The sequence below is a fragment of the Trematomus bernacchii genome, unplaced genomic scaffold (genome assembly GCF_902827165.1).
Source record: "Trematomus bernacchii unplaced genomic scaffold, fTreBer1.1, whole genome shotgun sequence".
Lineage (NCBI taxonomy): Eukaryota > Metazoa > Chordata > Actinopteri > Perciformes > Nototheniidae > Trematomus > Trematomus bernacchii.
The window spans coordinates 50,341-71,994 of NW_022987885.1; the positions used below are offsets into that span (position 1 = coordinate 50,341).

Here is a 21,654-nt window from a genome sequence, read left to right on the forward strand (position 1 = left end):
CTTCTGGCTTTTATTTTGAAGGCTATGTGGGAACTTCCTGGCATTTTGACTGAATTACTTTTATTTTGAAGGAAAATATATTTAACAGATAAGTTATACTGAAAACAGAATTAAAGGTTTATTTATTGATTATTGATTATTGATGACATCATGCGTGTGAATGTTTTATATCCACACATATTTTGATAAACTGTGAAATAAATAAATGTATTGAAGCTGTAAAAACATGTGGAATAATTTGTGTCGAAGGTTAAAATCAGCACTTCCTCCTGACCTTTCAAAGTAAAAGTCTTGCTGTCTTCTTTTTATACGAAGGCTTTTAATGTGAAAAACCGCAGGAAGTGTTGTTTTGTGATGTCATAATGAGCTATTGATCCTGTGTGACGTCTAATGAGCTATTGATCCTGTGTGACGTCATAATGAGCTATTGATCCTGTGTGATGTCATAATGAGCTATTGATCCTGTGTGACGTCATAATGAGCTATTGATCCTGTGTGACGTCATAATGAGCTATTGATCCTGTGTGATGTCATAATGAGCTATTGATCCTGTGTGATGTCATAATGAGCTATTGATCCTGTGTGATGTCATAATGAGCTATTGATCCTGTGTGACGTCATAATGAGCTATTGATCCTGTGTGATGTCATAATGAGCTATTGATCCTGTGTGATGTCATAATGAGCTATTGATCCTGTGTGACGTCATAATGAGCTATTGATCCTGTGTGACGTCATAATGAGGCTCCTTGTGGATAAAAAGGGAGGTTTTATTCATGTTTTGATGAAATGGATGAAAACTACAGAATCTGTATTTTCCGCCATTTCATGACAGCGAGTGTTTTCACAAAGAAGGGGGCGGGGCCTGCGTAGAGGGAAGGTTATCTCTTATCTTTAACATTTTAAATTAAAATAATCATAATTTTCTGTTTCTCGTTTTTTTTGAGTAAGTTAAAAAAAAATACACAAATATTTCAGACAGTCTGACAAGAAAACGAAACCGTTTGAATATACACATAAATAATAAAAAACCGAAACAGTGAGACAGAGAGGAGGGGGCGGTGCCAGAGGGTTGTCTCCATGGCAACAGGTCAACAGAGCAGCGTCAGAGCAGGAGGAGAAGAGGTGAGGGTAAACTTTAATAACAATAGCGTCTGTCTTTAAAGGTTCAATATAAATAACCTTTATTTATATTAGGGGGGGGGGGATACACAAACAAACATTTAAACATTTAGTGTCTGGAGTGTTTGGTTCTGTAACTCAGCTCCTGATTGGTTGATTTCTCGTTCAACTTATCCGACTATCTTTCGTGCTTAGTAACGATGGCGTGTTTCCGTGGCAACCGGGAAGATTTCTATGGAGAAGTGCTCCTATTGGACGAGAGGAAGCTCTGCCTGACGTCAGAGCAGGGCATCAAAGTGAGAGTTCATATTAATATGAGATCAAATAATATGAATAAAAGTGTTTTATTGTCCTTTAATAATAATGTAGTTTTATATATTTATTGATCTCCTCTTTTTAATGTCCTCAGAAGTCTTCCAAGGCGGTGGCCATCTTGCGGCTCGTGTTTTTTCACCTAAAAATCTCACAAGTCGAATTCTTCGGTTTGAGATTCTGCGACAGAAACCAGCAGACGGTAACGGAGAACATATTTAACAACTACTGCGTCTCTTTTACAAATGACTTAGATTGGTTTGAAGTATTAAAAGTGTAGTTTCATGTTTTATTGTTATTATGTTCTAAGAGGTATTTTCTTTTATTATTTTCTGTACAAAACACACATTATTGATAAGTTGAGATAAATTAGATTAAAGGGGACCTATCATGCAAAATGCACTTGTGTACGTCTTTTCTACATGAATATGTGTCCCCGGTGTTCCAGGGAACTCACCAAGTGTCAGAAAACACAACCCTCTCTATTTTCCTCCATACCCAAATCTCTAAAAAAGGGGCTGCAACGGATCTGATAAAAACTGATCCAGATTTGAACACTGTCCTGACGTCAGGACGGTGGCGCTACGGCTATTGGGCCAACTCTCCACCTATCAGGGGAATGTGGGGTTGGGCCACGGCCGGCCATTGCCGCTCGAAAGCGCTGGAGACGCTGTAGTACATATGCCAGGCCTGTAAGTGGCGCTGTAGTCTGCCACAAAAGCAGCGAAGAAGACTTCTCACAGAATCAGCCCTTGCAAAAACAGGGCTGGAAAAGAGCAAATAGAGCGAAATGAGGCATGGCTAAAATGCATGATCTGTTTGGTATTTTGAAAAAAAAACTTCACAGACATGTTTTATATAGGTATGGTCCTACAATATATTATTCAAATATAGCATGATAGGTCCACTTTAAGTAATAATTGTATGTGTTTTTGCAGAACTGGTTGGATCCTCAGAAAGCTCTCTCTCAGCATCGAGACCTCGGTACCTAGAGCTCATTTAATATAAAGTGAATTAAAAACAATAACAGCAACAAATCATTTTCTGTCTACATGATGATATAATACATTTTAACAAATAAATGTCGTAATTTAATTTCTCTTTGTCTCTGTTTCGTCACAGTCGGACCGCCGTACATTTTCTATTTCGGGGTGAAGTTTTACGCTCAGGATCCGTCGGAGCTGGAGGACGAAGCTACGCTGTAAGGTTTATAATGTTATAATGTTAGGTTAAAGTTCCTTTGAAGAGTAGACTAGGTTACATAGTGACATCACTAGGTTACAGAGTGACATCACTAGGTTACATAGTGACATCACTAGGTTACAGAGTGACATCATTAGGTTAGTGACATCATTAGGTTACATAGTGACATCACTAGGTTACAGAGTGACATCACTAGGTTACAGAGTGACATCACTAGGTTACATAGTGACATCACTAGGTTACAGAGTGACATCACTAGGTTACATAGTGACATCACTAGGTTACAGAGTGACATCACTAGGTTACATAGTGACATCACTAGGTTACATAGTGACATCATTATGTTACATAATGATGTCATTAGGTTCCATAGTGACATCACTGTGTTCCATAGTGACATCATTATGTTACATAGTGACATCACTAGGTTACAGAGTGACATCATTAGGTTAGTGACATCATTAGGTTACATAGTGACATCACTAGGTTACAGAGTGACATCACTAGGTTACAGAGTGACATCACTAGGTTACAGAGTGACATCATTAGGTTAGTGACATCACTAGGTTACATAGTGACATCACTAGGTTACAGAGTGACATCACTAGGTTACATAGTGACATCATTAGGTTAGTGACATCATTAGGTTTCATAGTGACATCACTAGGTTACAGAGTGACATCACTAGGTTACATAGTGACATCACTAGGTTACAGAGTGACATCACTAGGTTACATAGTGACATCACTAGGTTACAGAGTGACATCACTAGGTTACATAGTGACATCACTAGGTTACATAGTGACATCATTATGTTACATAATGATGTCATTAGGTTCCATAGTGACATCACTGTGTTCCATAGTGACATCATTATGTTACATAGTGACATCACTAGGTTACAGAGTGACATCATTAGGTTAGTGACATCATTAGGTTACATAGTGACATCACTAGGTTACAGAGTGACATCACTAGGTTACAGAGTGACATCACTAGGTTACAGAGTGACATCATTAGGTTACAGAGTGACATCATTAGGTTAGTGACATCACTAGGTTACATAGTGACATCACTAGGTTACAGAGTGACATCACTAGGTTACAGAGTGACATCACTAGGTTACAGAGTGACATCACTAGGTTACATAGTGACATCATTAGGTTATATAGTGACATCATTAGGTTACATAGTGACATCATTATGTTACATAATGATGTCATTAGGTTCCATAGTGACATCACTGTGTTCCATAGTGACATCATTATGTTACATAGTGACATCATTAGGTTACATAGTGAAGTCATTGTGTTCCATAGTAATGTTGCTGTGTTTCATAGTGATGTCGCTCTGTTACATAGTGATGTCATTAGGTTCCATAGTGATGTCACTGTGTTCCATAGTAATGTCATTGTGTTTCATAGTGATGTCGCTGTGTTACATAGTGATGTCACTGTGTTCCGTAGTGACATCACTGTGTTCCATAGTGACGTCATTGTGTTCCATAGTAATGTCACTGTGTTCCGTAGTGATGTCACTGTGTTACATAGTGATGTCATTGTGTCCCATAGTGATGTCATTAGGTTCCATAGTGATGTCACTGTGTTCCATAGTGATGTCATTAGATTCCATAGTGATGTCACTGTGTTCCATAGTGATGTCATTAGGTTCCATAGTGATGTCACTGTGTTCCATAGTGATGTCATTAGGTTCCATAGTGATGTCACTGTGTTCCATAGTGATGTCATTAGGTTCCATAGTGATGTCACTGTGTTCCATAGTGATGTCATTAGGTTCCATAGTGATGTCACTGTGTTCCATAGTGATGTCATTAGGTTCCATAGTGATGTCACTGTGTTCCATAGTGATGTCATTAGGTTCCATAGTGATGTCACTGTGTTCCATAGTGATGTCATTAGGTTCCATAGTCAAATCAAATCAAATCAAATCAGGTTTTATTTATAAAGCACATTTAAAAGCGATTTTTGGTCGAGCCAAAGTGCTGTACATGTAATAAAAACACATTACTACAAAACACAATAAACGACAATAAATTACAACAGATATAACTTAAAAAACAAAATAAGAATAAAACACAGGGAAAAGTCAGGAGTCGTGCTCCGCTCTGACTAGAAGGCCAGAGAGAAGAAGTGTGTTTTTAGAGTAGATTTAAGAACCCCTAGGGTCTGGGCCGACCTCACATGGAGGGGCAGAGTGTTCCAGAGCCTAGGGCCAGCTGCTGAGAAGGCTCGGTGCCCTCGGGTTTTGAGCCTGGTCTTGGGCACTACCAGCAGCAGCTGGTCAGCAGACCTTAAAGCTCTGGCTGGGGTGTAGCGCTGGAGCAGTTCAGCTATATAGGCCGGAGCCAGCCCATTTAGTGCTTTAAAAACAAATAAAAGGATTTTAAAATCAATTCTGAACCGAACTGGAAGCCAGTGTAGTGAGGCCAGAATAGGGGTGATGTGGTCGCGCTTTTTGTGACCAGTCAGCAAACGTGCAGCTGCGTTTTGGACTAGCTGCAGGCGTTTAATTGAGGCCTGGTCCATACCCACATACAGAGCATTACAATAGTCCAGTCTCGAGGTTACAAAGGCGTTAATAACCCTTTCCAAGTCTTTAAAAGATAAATACGACTTGGTTTTGGCCAATAGTCTTATTTTAAAAAAGCAGGATTTTACTACGGTGCTGACCTGCTTGTCAAATTTAAAAGTGCTAGTGAATGTCACTCCAAGGTTCATGACCGAGGGGAGGATGTTTTTTTTGATAGAGCCCAGAATATCAACCGGAGAGGCTGGAGGTTGCGGTCCAAAAAAGATGACCTCAGTCTTGCTCTCGTTGAGGTTGAGGAAGTTTTTGCTCAGCCAGGATTTTATCTCTGTTAAGCAGTCCATCAACTGCTGTAGTGAGTGTGTGACATTTGCTTTGAGAGGCAGATATATCTGTACATCGTCGGCGTAGCAGTGGAAGGGAATATTATGTTTTGTGAGTATTGAACCTAGGGGCAGTATGTACAGTAGAAAAAGGATGGGGCCCAGAATCGAGCCTTGGGGAACCCCACAGGTAAGAGGGGCTTTGGCAGAGGAGAAGGCACCTAGCTGTACCGAGAAGCTACGGTCTGTCAGGTAGGACCTGAACCATGCAAGGGCAGAGCCTGTGATGCCAGCGGACTGTTCAAGCCGTGACAGCAGGATGCTATGGTCCACAGTGTCAAAGGCAGCTGTCAGGTCTAACAGCACCAGGACAGCTGGGCTACCTGAGTCGGCGGCTAGGAGCAGATCATTAAAAACTCTTCAAAGGGCTGTTTCAGTGCTGTGCATGGGTTTGAAGCCAGACTGGAACTTTTCATGGATTCCATGTGTGGTTAAAAAAGACTGCAGCTGGGCGTAGACTACTCGCTCCAGGGCTTTTGATAAAAAAGGTAGCTGGGAGATGGGCCTAAAATTTGCGAGAATGGAGGGGTCGAGATTTTTCTTTTTAAGGAGTGGCTTAACCACGGCATGGTTGAAGGCAGCTGGGACACATCCTGAGGTAAGAGAGGTGTTTAAAAGTAATAAAATACTTGCTCCAACTGATTCTAAAACATCTCTGAGAAGGCGAGAGGGAATGCTGTCTGAGGTGCAGTTTGTCGGCCGCAGGTGCTTGACTACATCCGAGAGAGAAGAGAGGGGTACAGGCTCAAAGTGGTCGAGGACAGCAGGGCACAGAAAAGGAGCAGGATCTGGGGTAGCACTAGTGTGGGCTAGCCTAAGAGCAGATACTTTTTCAATAAACAATGTAAGAAACTTATCACAGAGAGTAGTCGATGGGACAATAGAAGAAACTTCACAGGGATTAATGATAGAGTTGAGGACATTAAAAAGAACCTGAGGTTTATGGCTGTTTTTGGAGATGAACAGAGAAATGTGCTCTGTTTCGGCTGCTTTGACTGCCGTCTGGTAGTCAGAAAGGCAAGCACGAAGGATTTCTAGGGAGACATGGAGTTTATCCTTTTTCCATTTTCTCTCTGCACGCCTGCAAGCGCGTCTGAGAGCACGAGTACAGTCATTGAGCCACGGCTCTGAGAGACCTTTGGTGCGTCTAAGCGTAAAAGGAGCAACAGAATCCAGTATTAGGGTACATGTCGAATCAAACATGGAGATAAGCTCATCAGCATTAAAAGCACAGTTCACATCTAATTTACAGATCGGAGAAGCATTAAAAGCATCAGAGAACTGTGAGGCAGTCAAGGGGTTAATCGAACGCAGACGACGCGCCGGGGCACGTGATTCGACTCCTGCGGAAGGGATGGAGGTTGTAAACAGAACCGGTAAATGGTCTGAGATACACGTTGCTGCACATATTTCATCCACAGATACAGACAGTCCAAACGATTATACTAAGTCCAAAGTGTGTCCTTTTCGTGTGTTGGGCCACGGACTGAACGAGACCAAAGGAATCAAGGAGATTTAAAAAGTCCCTAACCAGAGGTTTGGACTCGCAGCACACATGGACATTGAAGTCTCCGGAGATCAAAACACGATCATATTTCACCATGATCCCGGACAGAAAGTCAGAAAAGTCATTTATGAAATCCTTATTGCACTTTGGCGGACGATACACGACTGCGCAGAGTATAGGCGAGGCCGGGTTCAGTTCAAAAAGCTGCAACTCAAAGCTAGCATAGCTAGATACAGGGTGAAGCAATCGGCATTGGAGGCTAGCTCTAAACACTGATGCTATGCCCCCACCATGGCCAGTGGCACGGGGGGAGCTGAAGAATGTACAGTCAGGAGGAAGAAGTTCAGAGAACGGTGTATACTCGCCAGCGTGAGCCCAGGTCTCCGTCAGGAACATCAAATCCAGTTCACGAGAGGTGAAGAAGTCGTTTAGCAGGAACGTTTTGTTTGCTATCGACCTAGCATTTAGCAAAGCCATGCAAAGTTTTCGCTCCGGGCTAGCCGAAGGTGTAGTGCGTCTCAGCTGACGAAGATGTACGTGTTGAACGCCGCGCGGGCCGGGAGCAGTCAGTCGGGCAGGAGGAGCTGCCAGCGGGCCCCTCAGAGTCCGGAGCTCCGGAAAAACGGGGCGAATCCACCGATCTCTCACTTGGCGTGCAGCGGGAGGGCCATGACATCCGAGGCGTGGATAAGTCCCAGAAGAAGCCGTCAGGTATGCCTTCAGATGGACCAGTGCACCACCACGCTTTCCCCGTCGTCGAAAGCGCTTTCGGCGAGGCAGGATGCAGGGCAACCTGCGCAGGTAAGTGGGGATATCCGACAGTAGAGGGGGGGGAGACGATTTATGGTTGCCAGATGTCGGTTTGGGCAGCAATATCAACTCCAGTGAGGGTCTGAGGTGGAGGAGAGCTTGGCGATCATAAACTAGCAGAGCAGAGACATTCTGACAAACATAAAACAAAAACAGGATAGCTAAAGTTAGAGAGCTTAGCGAGCGGCGAGCCGACACAGGCGCCATCTTGAATCACATAGTGATGTCACTGTGTTCCATAGTGATGTCATTAGGTTCCATAGTGATGTCACTGTGTTCCATAGTGATGTCACTGTGTTCCATAGTGATGTCATTAGGTTCCATAGTGATGTCACTGTGTTCCGTAGTGATGTCACTGTGTCCCGTAGTGATGTCACTGTGTTCCGTAGTGATGTCACTGTGTTCCATAGTGATGTCACTGTGTTCCATAGTGATGTCATTAGGTTCCATAGTGATGTCACTGTGTTCCATAGTGATGTCACTGTGTTCCATAGTGATGTCATTAGGTTCCATAGTGATGTCACTGTGTTCCATAGTGATGTCACTGTGTTCCATAGTGATGTCACTGTGTTCCATAGTGATGTCATTAGGTTCCATAGTGATGTCACTGTGTTCCGTAGTGATGTCACTGTGTTCCGTAGTGATGTCACTGTGTCCCGTAGTGATGTCACTGTGTTCCGTAGTGATGTCACTGTGTTCCATAGTGATGTCACTGTGTTCCATAGTGATGTCACTTTGTTCCGTAGTGATGTCACTGTGTTCCGTAGTGATGTCACTGTGTTCCATAGTGATGTCATTAGGTTCCATAGTGATGTCACTGTGTTCCATAGTGATGTCATTAGGTTCCATAGTGATGTCACTGTGTTCCATAGTGATGTCACTGTGTTCCATAGTGATGTCACTGTGTTCCATAGTGATGTCATTAGGTTCCATAGTGATGTCACTGTGTTCCATAGTGATGTCACTGTGTTCCATAGTGATGTCATTAGGTTCCATAGTGATGTCACTGTGTTCCATAGTGATGTCATTAGGTTCCATAGTGATGTCACTGTGTTCCATAGTGATGTCATTAGGTTCCATAGTGATGTCACTGTGTTCCATAGTGATGTCACTGTGTTCCATAGTGATGTCATTAGGTTCCATAGTGATTTCACTGTGTTCCATAGTGATGTCATTAGGTTCCATAGTGATGTCACTGTGTTCCATAGTGATGTCACTGTGTTCCATAGTGATGTCACTGTGTTCCCCAGGTGTCAGTTTTACCTGCAGGTGCGTCAGGACGTCCATCATGGCCGCCTCCCCTGCCCCCCCTCCCTGAAGCCCCGCCTCTCCGCCCTGATGCTGCTCGGTAACACTTTGATTTCAAATGTTATTTATTCTTTCCTTCATTTATTTATTTCGATCAGTTTAAAAGTCCTTGGAAAATTATTTTTATAATTGAGATGGAAAGTTAAACTTTCCATCTCAATTATAAAAATATGTTTCTTTATTTGTGTGTATTTGTGTTTATTTGCGTGTATTTGCGTGTATTTGTGTTTATTTGTGTGTATTTGCATGTATTTGTGTTTATTTGTGTGTATTTGTGTGTATTTGTGTGTATTTGCGTGTATTTGCGTGTATTTGTGTTTATTTGTGTGTATTGTGTGTATTTGTGTGTATTGTGTGTATTTGTGTGTATTTGTGTGTATTTGTGTGTATTTGTGTGTATTTGCGTGTATTTGCGTGTATTTGTGTTTATTTGTGTGTATTGTGTGTATTTGTGTGTATTGTGTGTATTTGTGTGTATTTGTGTGTATTTGTGTTTATTTGTGTGTATTTGCGTGTATTTGTGTTTATTTGTGTGTATTGTGTGTATTTGTGTGTATTGTGTGTATTTGTGTTTATTTGTGTGTATTTGTGTGTATTCGTGTGTATTTGCGTGTATTTGTGTGTATTTGTGTTTATTTGTGTGTATTGTGTGTATTTGTGTGTATTTGTGTGTATTTGCGTGTATTTGCGTGTATTTGTGTTTATTTGTGTGTATTGTGTGTATTTGTGTGTATTGTGTGTATTTGTGTGTATTTGTGTGTATTTGTGTTTATTTGTGTGTATTCCTGCAGTGGATGGAGGAGAGCGCAGCGACGTAGAGCCGACTGAGGAAATAAAGACCCTGTGTGAAACCCTCAGGTACAGAGATACTAATATATATTATATTATATTTTTTATGTATTTTAATATAATATATCTGTGTGTGTGCAGCGGTGTTTCCGGTCCCCAGGCGCAGCGCCACTTCCTGTCCCTCTGCAGCTCTCTGGAGACCTTCGGAGTCTCTCTGTTCCCCGTCTACGTGAGAATACACACTTTCATTATTATATTTACTGTATTTTATATCTTGCTTTTTGTCTTTGTCAGTTTACATGTTTATCTATTTATTCGTAGATAAGTAAAACATGTGTTATTAAAGTATTTAGTTGCACTTTAACAGTGTAATAATGTGTGTTTCAGGGTGAGGGGGGGACAGAGTACTTCCTGGGTCCCACGCCGGCTGCTGTACTGGTTTACAGGAGCCGAGAGCTGCTGGGGAAATATCTCTGGTAGGACTGAGACCTCTGACCTATCTTTGTTTCTCTGTTAGCTGCATATATAAAGTGTGTGATTTCTCTCAGAGTGAGACCTCTCACCTATCTTTGTTTCTCTGTTAGCTGCATATATAAAGTGTGTGATTTCTCTCAGAGTGAGACCTCACACCTATCTTTGTTTCTCTGTTAGCTGCATATATAAAGTGTGTGATTTCTCTCAGAGTGAGACCTCTCACCTATCTTTGTTTCTCTGTTAGCTGCATATATAAAGTGTGTGATTTCTCTCAGAGTGAGACCTCACACCTATCTTTGTTTCTCTGTTAGCTGCATATATAAAGTGTGTGATTTCTCTCAGAGTGAGACCTCACACCTATCTTTGTTTCTCTGTTAGCTGCATATATAAAGTGTGTGATTTCTCTCAGAGTGAGACCTCACACCTCTCTTTGTTTCTCTGTTAGCTGCATATATAAAGTGTGTGATTTCTCTCAGAGTGAGACCTCTCACCTCTCTTTGTTTCTCTGTTAGCTGCATATATAAAGTGTGTGATTTCTCTCAGAGTGAGACCTCTCACCTCTCTTTGATTTATTCTTCATTAACAACAATAATACAAATCAATAACAAATATCTGATAATAGTAATCAATCTTTCTTCAGGCAGAACATCTCTAAACTTCATTTCAAAGACGAAACCTTCGAACTCAGAGTCGCTAAAAACGTGAGTAACCCTGCTAACGATGCTAATGCTAACAATACTGATAACTGCTAACGTTAGTGTGTGTGTGTGTGTGTGTGTGTGTGTGTGTGTGTGTGTGTGTGTGTGTGTGTGTGTGTGTGTGTGTGTGTGTGTGTGTGTGTGTTTCAGGGCTCAGAGACATCCTTCTTCTTCCACACATTGAATCGATCTGACTGTAAACGTCTGTGGAGATGTTGTGTTGAACATCATGCCTTCTTCAGGTACACACACACACACACACACACACACACACACACACACACACACACACACACACACACACACACACACACACACACACTCACACACTCACACACACACACACACACACCACACACACACTCACACACACACACACCACACACACACACACACACACACACACAGATGATCTCACAGTAGTTCTGTATGTTCTCAGGATGTCCTCGTTGACCTTCAGACTGAAACACAGCAGGTAAATCTCAGGATGATTTTTACAGTTTAATGATTTTTATTTTTCTGATAAAATAAAAACTCTCTCTCTCTCTCCGTCTCTGAAGTGTCTCTCGCTCGCCCGCTCTCCCTCGGCTGAACGTGGGCTTGTTGAGAAACAGAACAACCAGGAAACACAGTGCGTCGCTCTGCTTCGTGTAATCTGACACCATGATTCATAATTATGAGGTTTATTTTTCTATTTGTTTATTTATTAAATAATGAGTTTGCTCCGCCTCCTCTGCTCCAGCCAATCAGAGGGCGGGTCTCACACACGGACCAATAGAGACGCAGACAGCGCCCCCTGCGGTTCAGAGGTGAGAGAGAGATCTGATTGGGCTTCATGAAGTCATGTGATCATTAAACTAAACTAAAATACTTATATTTTGACAAAATGTTGATTTTCTTTTCTTATGAAAGCTATAAAGCCTCAGCAGAACACTTTGTTCACGCAGCAACATGCAACGCTATGGATCCGTTTTGAATGACTTTTATTCTTAATGTCATGTGACCCTGTGGTCATGTGATCATGTGACCCTGCGATCATGTGGTCATGTGACCCTGCGATCATGTGGTCCTGTGACCCTGCGATCATGTGGTCCTGTGACCCTGTGGTCATGTGGTCATGTGACTGTGTTCCTGCAGGTCAGAGGTCGGGACCCAGCAGGAGCACCTGAAGCCCAGTGCACCATGGGAAAACAGCGGCCCCAAAGAGGTGAGAGGAAACAGATTCAGTTTTACTGGAGAAAATAACAACAATAAACATCTTTATACGTTGAAATGTAAAATGACCTTCAGAGGTGAGCTGTCTGTGTGTGAGACCAGCATGTAGTCTGTGTGTGAGACCAGCATGTAGTCTGTGTGTGAGACCAGCATGTAGTCTGTGTGTGAGACCAGCATGTAGTCTGTGTGTGAGACCAGCATGTAGTCTGTGTGTGAGACCAGCATGTAGTCTGTGTGTGAGACCAGCATGTAGTCTGTGTGTGAGACCAGCATGTAGTCTGTGTGTGAGACCAGCACGTAGTCTGTGTGTGAGACCAGCACGTAGTCTGTGTGTGAGACCAGCACGTAGTCTGTGTGTGAGACCCAGCACGTAGTCTGTGTGTGAGACCAGCACGTAGTCTGTGTGTGAGACCAGCACGTAGTCTGTGTGTGAGACCAGCACGTCATCTGTGTGTGAGACCAGCACGTAGTCTGTGCGTGAGACCAGCACGTAGTCTGTGCGTGAGACCAGCACGTCGTCTGTGTGTGAGACCAGCACGTAGTCTGTGTGTGAGACCAGCACGTAGTCTGTGTGTGAGACCAGCACGTCGTCTGTGTGTGAGACCAGCACGTCGTCTGTGTGTGAGACCAGCACGTCGTCTGTGTGTGAGACCAGCATGTAGTCTGTGTGTGAGACCAGCATGTAGTCTGTGTGTGAGACCAGCATGTCGTCTGTGTGTGAGACCAGCATGTAGTCTGTGTGTGAGACCAGCATGTCGTCTGTGTGTGAGACCAGCATGTAGTCTGTGTGTGAGACCAGCATGTCGTCTGTGTGTGAGACCAGCATGTAGTCTGTGTGTGAGACCAGCATGTCGTCTGTGTGTGAGACCAGCATGTAGTCTGTGTGTGAGACCAGCATGTAGTCTGTGTGTGAGACCAGCATGTAGTCTGTGTGTGAGACCAGCATGTCATCTGTGTGTGAGACCAGCATGTCCACTGCAGGTTTTAGCTTGGCTCACCATGGCTCGGCTCGGCTCACTTTAAGCTGCGTTTCCATTACAGTCAGTAACGAGGGTAGCTTTAGTAACTTTAGTAACTTTAGTAACTTTAGTCACTTTAGTCACTTTAGTAACTTTAGTCACTTTAGTCACTTACTTTAGTCACTTTAGTCACTTTAGTAACTTTAGTAACTTTAGTCACTTTAGTCACTTTAGTCACTGTAGTCACTTTAGTCACTTTAGTTACTTTAGTCACTTACTTTAGTCACTTTAGTCACTTTAGTAACTTTAGTCACTTTAGTCACTTACTTTAGTAACTTTAGTAACTTTAGTCACTTTAGAAACTTTAGTAACTTTAGTCACTTTAGTCACTTTAGTCACTTTAGTAACTTTAGTAACTTTAGTCACTTACTTTAGTAACTTTAGTAACTTTAGTCACTTTAGAAACTTTAGTAACTTTAGTCACTTTAGTCACTTTAGTCACTTTAGTAACTTTAGTAACTTTAGTAACTTTAGTCACTTTAGTAACTTTAGTCACTTTAGTAACTTTAGTTACATTAGTCACTTACTTTAGTCACTTTAGTCACTTTAGTCACTTTAGTAACTTTAGTAACTTTAGTCACTTTAGTCACTTACTTTAGTACTTTTACTTTAGTCACTTTAGAAACTTTAGTACTTTAGTAACTTTAGTCACTTAGGTAACTTTAGTCACTTTAGTCACTTTAGTCACTTTCTTTAGTACTTTAGTCACTTTAGTCACTTTAGTCACTTTAGTAACTTTAGTAACTGTAGTAACTTAGTCACTTAGTCACTTACTTTAGTAACTTTAGTAACTTTAGTCACTTTAGAAACTTTAGTAACTTTAGTAACTTAGTAACTTAGTCACTTTAGTAACTTTAGTCACTTAGTCACTTTAGTCACTTTCTTAGTAACTTTAGTAACTTTAGTAACTTTAGTCACTTTAGTAACTTTAGTAACTTTAGTAACTTTAGTCACTTTAGAAACTTTAGTAACTTTAGTAACTTTAGTCACTTTAGAAACTTTAGTAACTTTAGTAACTTTAGTCACTTTAGAAACTTTAGTAACTTTAGTCACTTTAGTAACTTTAGTAACTTTAGTCACTTTAGAAACTTTAGTAACTTTAGTCACTTTAGTCACTTTAGAAACTTTAGTAACTTTAGTCACTTTAGTCACTTTAGTCACTTTAGTCACTTTAGTCACTTAGTAACTTTAGTAACTTTAGTAACTTTAGTCACTTTAAACTTAGTAACTTTAGTCACTTTAGTAACTTTAGTCACTTTAGTCACTTTAGAAACTTTAGTAACTTTAGTCACTTTAGTCACTTTAGAAACTTTAGTAACTTTAGTCACTTTAGTCACTTTAGTCACTTTAGTCACTTTAGAAACTTTAGTAAATTTAGTAACTTTAGTCACTTTAGTCACTTTAGTCACTTTAGTCACTTTAGAAACTTTAGTAACTTAGTCACTTTAGTCACTTTAGTCACTTTAGAAACTTTAGTCACTTTAGTCACTTAGTCACTTTAGTCACTTTAGTCAACTTAGAAAACTTTAGTAACTTTAGTCACTTAGTCACTTTAGTCACTTTAGTCACTTTAGTCACTTTAGTCACTTTAGTCACTTAGTCGCTTTAGTCACTTTGGTCACTTTGGTCATGTAGTCACTTACTTTAGTAACTTTAGTAAACTTTAGTCTTGTCACTTTAGAACTTTAGTAACTTTAGTCACTTTAGTAACTTTAGTAACTTTAGTCACTTTAGTCACTTTAGTCACTTTAGTCACTTTAGTACTTTAGTAACTTTAGTCACTTTAGTCACTTTAGTCACTTTAGTCACTTTAGAAACTTTAGTAACTTTAGTAACTTTAGTCACTTTAGTCACTTTAGTCACTTTAGAAACTTTAGTAACTTTAGTAACTTTAGTAACTTTAGTCACTTTAGTCACTTTAGAAACTTTAGTAACTTTAGTCACTTTAGAAACTTTAGTAACTTTAGTAACTTTAGTCACTTTAGTAACTTTAGTCACTTTAGTCACTTTAGTCACTTTAGTCACTTTAGTCACTTTAGTCACTTTAGTAACTTTAGTCACTTTAGTCACTTTAGTCACTTTGGTCACTTTGGTCACTGTAGTCACTTACTTTAGTAACTTTAGTAACTTTAGTAACTTTAGTCACTTTAGAAACTTTAGTAACTTTAGTCACTTTAGTAACTTTAGTAACTTTAGTAACTTTAGTCACTTTAGAAACTTTAGTAACTTTAGTCACTTTAGTAACTTTAGTCACTTTAGTCACTTTAGTCACTTTAGTCACTTTAGTCACTGTAGTCACTTACTTTAGTATCTTTAGTCACTTTAGTAACTTTAGTCACTTAGTCACTTTAGTCACTTTAGTAACCTTTAGTCACTTTAGTCACTTTAGTAACTTTAGTCACTTTAGTCACTTTAGTCACTTTAGTCACTTTAGTCACTTTGGTCACTTTGGTCACTGTAGTCACTTACTTTAGTAACTTTAGTCACTTTAGTAACTTTAGTCACTTTAGTAACTTTAGTAACTTTAGTCACTTTAGTCACTTTAGTCACTTTAGTAACTTTAGTAACTTTAGTCACTTTAGAAACTTTAGTAACTTTAGTAACTTTAGTAACTTTAGTCACTTTAGTCACTTTAGTCACTTTAGTCACCTTTAGTCACTTAGTCACTTTAGTCACTTTACAGTCACTGTAGTCACTTACTTTAGTAACTTTAGTAACTTTAGTCACTTTAGTCACTTTCTTTAGTAACTTTAGTAACTTTAGTAACTGTAGTCACTTTAGTCACTTTAGTCACTTTAGTCACTGTAGTCACTTACTTTAGTAACTTTAGTAACTTTAGTCACTTTAGTCACTTTCTTTAGTAACTTTAGTAACTTTAGTAACTGTAGTCACTTTAGTCACTTTAGTCACTTTAGTAACTTTAGTAACTGTAGTAACTGTAGTAACTTTAGTCACTTTAGTCACTTTAGTCACTTTAGTAACTTTAGTCACTTTAGAACTTTAGTCACTTTAGTAACTTTAGTCACTACTTTAGTCACTTTAGTAACTTTAGTCCACCTTTAGTCACTTTAGTCACTTAGCACTTTAGTAACTTTAGTAACTTTAGTCACTTTAGTAACTTTAGTAACTTTAGTCACTTTAGTAACTTTAGTCACTTTAGTCACTTTAGTAACTTTAGTCACTTTAGTCACTTTAGTAACTTTAGTCACTTTAGTCACTTTAGAAACTTTAGTCACTTTAGTCACTTTAGTCACTTTAGTCACTTTAGTCACTTTAGAAACTTTAGGTACACTTTAGTAACTTTAGTCACTTTAGTCACTTTAGTCACTTTAGTCACTTTAGTCACTTTAGAAACTTTAGTAACTTTAGTCACTTTAGTCACTTTAGTCACTTTAGTCACTTTAGTCACTTTAGTAACTTTAGTCACTTTAGTCACTTTAGTCACTTTAGAAACTTTAGTAACTTTAGTAACTTTAGTCACTTTAGTCACTTTAGAAACTTTAGTAACTTTAGTAACTTTAGTCACTTTAGTCACTTTAGTCACTTTAGAAACTTTAGTAACTTTAGTCACTTTAGAAACTTTAGTAACTTTAGTAACTTTAGTCACTTTAGTAACTTTAGTCACTTTAGTCACTTTAGTAACTTTAGTCACTTTAGTCACTTTAGTCACTTTAGTCACTTTAGTCACTTTAGTCACTTTAGTCACTTAGTCACTTTGGTCACTTTGGGTCACTGTAGTCACTTACTTTAGTAACTTTAGTAACTTTAGTAACTTCAGTCACTTTAGAAACTTTAGTAACTTTAGTCACTTTAGTAACTTTAGTAACTTTAGTAACTTTAGTCACTTTAGAAACTTTAGTAACTTTAGTCACTTTAGTAACTTTAGTCACTTTAGTCACTTTAGTCACTTTAGTCACTTTAGTCACTTTAGTCACTGTAGTCACTTACTTTAGTATCTTTAGTCACTTTAGTAACTTTAGTCACTTTAGTCACTTTAGTCACTTTAGTAACTTTAGTCACTTTAGTCACTTTAGTAACTTTAGTCACTTTAGTCACTTTAGTCACTTTAGTCACTTTGGTCACTTTGGTCACTTTGGTCACTGTAGTCACTTACTTTAGTAACTTTAGTCACTTTAGTAACTTTAGTCACTTTAGTAACTTTAGTAACTTTAGTCACTTTAGTCACTTTAGTCACTTTAGTCACTTTAGTAACTTTAGTCACTTTAGAAACTTTAGTAACTTTAGTAACTTTAGTAACTTTAGTAACTTTAGTAACTTTAGTCACTTTAGTCACTTTAGTCACTTTAGTCACTGTAGTCACTTTAGTCACTTTAGTCACTTTAGTCACTGTAGTCACTTACTTTAGTAACTTTAGTAACTTTAGTCACTTTAGTCACTTTCTTTAGTAACTTTAGTAACTTTAGTAACTGTAGTCACTTTAGTCACTTTAGTCACTTTAGTCACTGTAGTCACTTACTTTAGTAACTTTAGTAACTTTAGTCACTTTAGTCACTTTCTTTAGTAACTTTAGTAACTTTAGTCACTTTAGTAACTTTAGTAACTTTAGTCACTTTAGTCACTTTAGTCACTTTAGAAACTTTAGTCACTTTAGTAACTTTAGTCACTTTAGTCACTTTAGTAACTTTAGTCACTTTAGTCACTTTAGTCACTTACTTTAGTAACTTTAGTAACTTTAGTCACTTTAGAAACTTTAGTAACTTTAGTCACTTTAGTAACTTTAGTAACTTTAGTCACTTTAGTAACTTTAGTCACTTTAGTCACTTTAGTAACTTTAGTCACTTTAGTCACTTTAGTAACTTTAGTCACTTTAGAAACTTTAGTAACTTTAGTCACTTTAGTCACTTTAGTCACTTTAGTCACTTTAGTAACTTTAGTCACTTTAGTCACTTTAGAAACTTTAGTAACTTTAGTAACTTTAGTCACTTTAGTCACTTTAGTCACTTTAGTAACTTTAGTCACTTTAGTCACTTTAGTCACTTTAGTCACTTTAGTCACTTTAGTCACTTTAGTAACTTTAGTAACTTTAGTAACTTTAGTCACTTTAGTCACTTTAGTAACTTTAGTCACTTTAGTCACTTACTTTAGTCACTTTAGTCACTTTAGTAACTTTAGTAACTTTAGTCACTTTAGTCACTTTAGTCACTGTAGTCACTTACTTTAGTAACTTTAGTCACTTTAGAAACTTTAGTAACTTTAGTAACTTTAGTCACTTTAGTCACTTTAGTCACTTTAGTAACTTTAGTCACTTTAGTCACTTTAGTCACTTTAGTCACTTTAGTCACTTTAGTAACTTTAGTAACTTTAGTAACTTTAGTAACTTTAGTCACTTTAGTCACTTTAGTAACTTTAGTTACTTTAGTCACTTACTTTAGTCACTTTAGTCACTTTAGTCACTTTAGTAACTTTAGTCACTTTAGTCACTTACTTTAGTAACTTTAGTAACTTTAGTCACTTTAGAAACTTTAGTAACTTTAGTAACTTTAGTAACTTTAGTCACTTTAGTAACTTTAGTCACTTTAGTCACTTTAGTCACTTTCTTTAGTAACTTTAGTCACTTTAGTCACTTTAGTCACTTTAGTAACTTTAGTAACTGTAGTAACTTTAGTCACTTTAGTCACTTACTTTAGTAACTTTAGTAACTTTAGTCACTTTAGAAACTTTAGTAACTTTAGTAACTTTAGTAACTTTAGTCACTTTAGTAACTTTAGTCACTTTAGTCACTTTAGTCACTTTCTTTAGTAACTTTAGTAACTTTAGTAACTTTAGTCACTTTAGTAACTTTAGTAACTTTAGTAACTTTAGTCACTAAGTCACTTTAGAAACTTTAGTCACTTTAGTCACTTTAGTCACTTTAGAAACTTTAGTAACTTAGTCACTTTAGTCACTTTAGTCACTTTAGTCACTTTAGAAACTTTAGTAAATTTAGTAACTTTAGTCACTTTAGTCACTTTAGTCACTTTAGGTCCACTTTAGAAAACTTTAGTAACTTTAGTCACTTAGTCCACTTTAGTCCACTTTAGAAACTTTAGTCACTTTAGTCACTTTAGTCACTTTAGTCACTTTAGTCACTTTAGAAACTTTAGTAACTTTAGTCACTTTAGTCACTTTAGTCACTTTAGTCACTTTAGTCACTTTAGTCACTTTAGTCACTTTAGTCACTTTAGTCGCTTTAGTCACTTTGGTCACTTTGGTCACTGTAGTCACTTACTTTAGTAACTTTAGTAACTTTAGTAACTTTAGTCACTTTAGAAACTTTAGTAACTTTAGTCACTTTAGTAACTTTAGTAACTTTAGTCACTTTAGTCACTTTAGTCACTTTAGTCACTTTAGTAACTTTAGTAACTTTAGTCACTTTAGTCACTTTAGTCACTTTAGAAACTTTAGTAACTTTAGTAACTTTAGTCACTTTAGTCACTTTAGTCACTTTAGAAACTTTAGTAACTTTAGTAACTTTAGTAACTTTAGTCACTTTAGTCACTTTAGAAACTTTAGTAACTTTAGTCACTTTAGAAACTTTAGTAACTTTAGTAACTTTAGTAACTTTAGTCACTTTAGTAACTTTAGTCACTTTAGTCACTTTAGTCACTTTAGTAACTTTAGTCACTTTAGTCACTTTAGTAACTTTAGTCACTTTAGTCACTTTAGTCACTTTGGTCACTTTGGTCACTGTAGTCACTTACTTTAGTAACTTTAGTAACTTTAGTAACTTTAGTCACTTTAGAAACTTTAGTAACTTTAGTCACTTTAGTAACTTTAGTAACTTTAGTAACTTTAGTCACTTTAGAAACTTTAGTAACTTTAGTCACTTTAGTAACTTTAGTCACTTTAGTCACTTTAGTCACTTTAGTCACTTTAGTCACTGTAGTCACTTCTTTAGTATCTTTAGTCACTTTAGTAACTTTAGTCACTTTAGTCACTTTAGTCACTTTAGTAACTTTAGTCACTTTAGTCACTTTAGTAACTTTAGTCACTTTAGTCACTTTAGTCACTTTAGTCACTTTGGTCACTTTGGTCACTGTAGTCACTTACTTTAGTAACTTTAGTCACTTTAGTAACTTTAGTCACTTTAGTAACTTTAGTAACTTTAGTCACTTTAGTCACTTTAGTAACTTTAGTAACTTTAGTAACTTTAGTCACTTTAGAAACTTTAGTAACTTTAGTAACTTTAGTAACTTTAGTCACTTTAGTCACTGTAGTCACTTTAGTCACTTTAGTCACTGTAGTCACTTACTTTAGTAACTTTAGTAACTTTAGTCACTTTAGTCACTTTCTTTAGTAACTTTAGTAACTTTAGTAACTGTAGTCACTTTAGTCACTTTAGTCACTTTAGTCACTGTAGTCACTTACTTTAGTAACTTTAGTAACTTTAGTCACTTTAGTCACTTTCTTTAGTAACTTTAGTAACTTTAGTAACTGTAGTCACTTTAGTCACTTTAGTCACTTTAGTAACTTTAGTAACTGTAGTAACTGTAGTAACTTTAGTCACTTTAGTAACTTTAGTAACTTTAGAAACTTTAGTCACTTTAGTAACTTTAGTCACTTTAGTCACTTTAGTAACTTTAGTCACTTTAGTCACTTTAGTCACTTACTTTAGTAACTTTAGTAACTTTAGTCACTTTAGAAACTTTAGTAACTTTAGTCACTTTAGTAACTTTAGTAACTTTAGTCACTTTAGTAACTTTAGTCACTTTAGTCACTTTAGTAACTTTAGTCACTTTAGTCACTTTAGAAACTTTAGTCACTTTAGTAACTTTAGTCACTTTAGTCACTTTAGTCACTTTAGAAACTTTAGTAACTTTAGTAACTTTAGTCACTTTAGTCACTTTAGTCACTTTAGTCACTTTAGTCACTTTAGAAACTTTAGTAACTTTAGTCACTTTAGTCACTTTAGTCACTTTAGTCACTTTAGTCACTTTAGTCACTTTAGTAACTTTAGTAACTTTAGTCACTTTAGTCACTTTAGAAACTTTAGTAACTTTAGTAACTTTAGTCACTTTAGTCACTTTAGTCACTTTAGTCACTTTAGTCACTTTAGAAACTTTAGTAACTTTAGTCACTTTAGAAACTTTAGTAACTTTAGTCACTTTAGTAACTTTAGTCACTTTAGTCACTTTAGTCACTTACTTTAGTAACTTTAGTAACTTTAGTCACTTAGTCACTTTAGTCACTTTAGTCACTTTGGTCACTTGGTCACTGTAGTCACTACTTTAGTAACTTTAGTAACTCAGTCACTTTAGAACTTTAGTA

At 37.7% G+C, this 21,654-nt stretch overlaps 1 protein-coding gene across 1 annotated transcript; it reads left to right on the forward strand.

The window, feature by feature from the left end:
- Positions 1 to 1,321: 1,321 nt before the first annotated feature.
- epb41l4a (erythrocyte membrane protein band 4.1 like 4A) lies at positions 1,322 to 12,359 on the forward strand (the record flags this gene model as incomplete). The annotated part of the gene is made up of 13 exons (XM_034114208.1): positions 1,322 to 1,417; positions 1,531 to 1,635; positions 2,372 to 2,417; positions 2,556 to 2,634; positions 9,134 to 9,231; positions 9,983 to 10,049; positions 10,122 to 10,209; positions 10,368 to 10,456; positions 11,095 to 11,155; positions 11,303 to 11,429; positions 11,709 to 11,783; positions 11,895 to 11,961; positions 12,290 to 12,359. Coding segments are annotated over exons 1-13 (1,068 nt in total), but the record flags the coding sequence as incomplete, so codon positions are not given.
- Between the last annotated feature and the right edge of the window lie 9,295 nt (positions 12,360 to 21,654).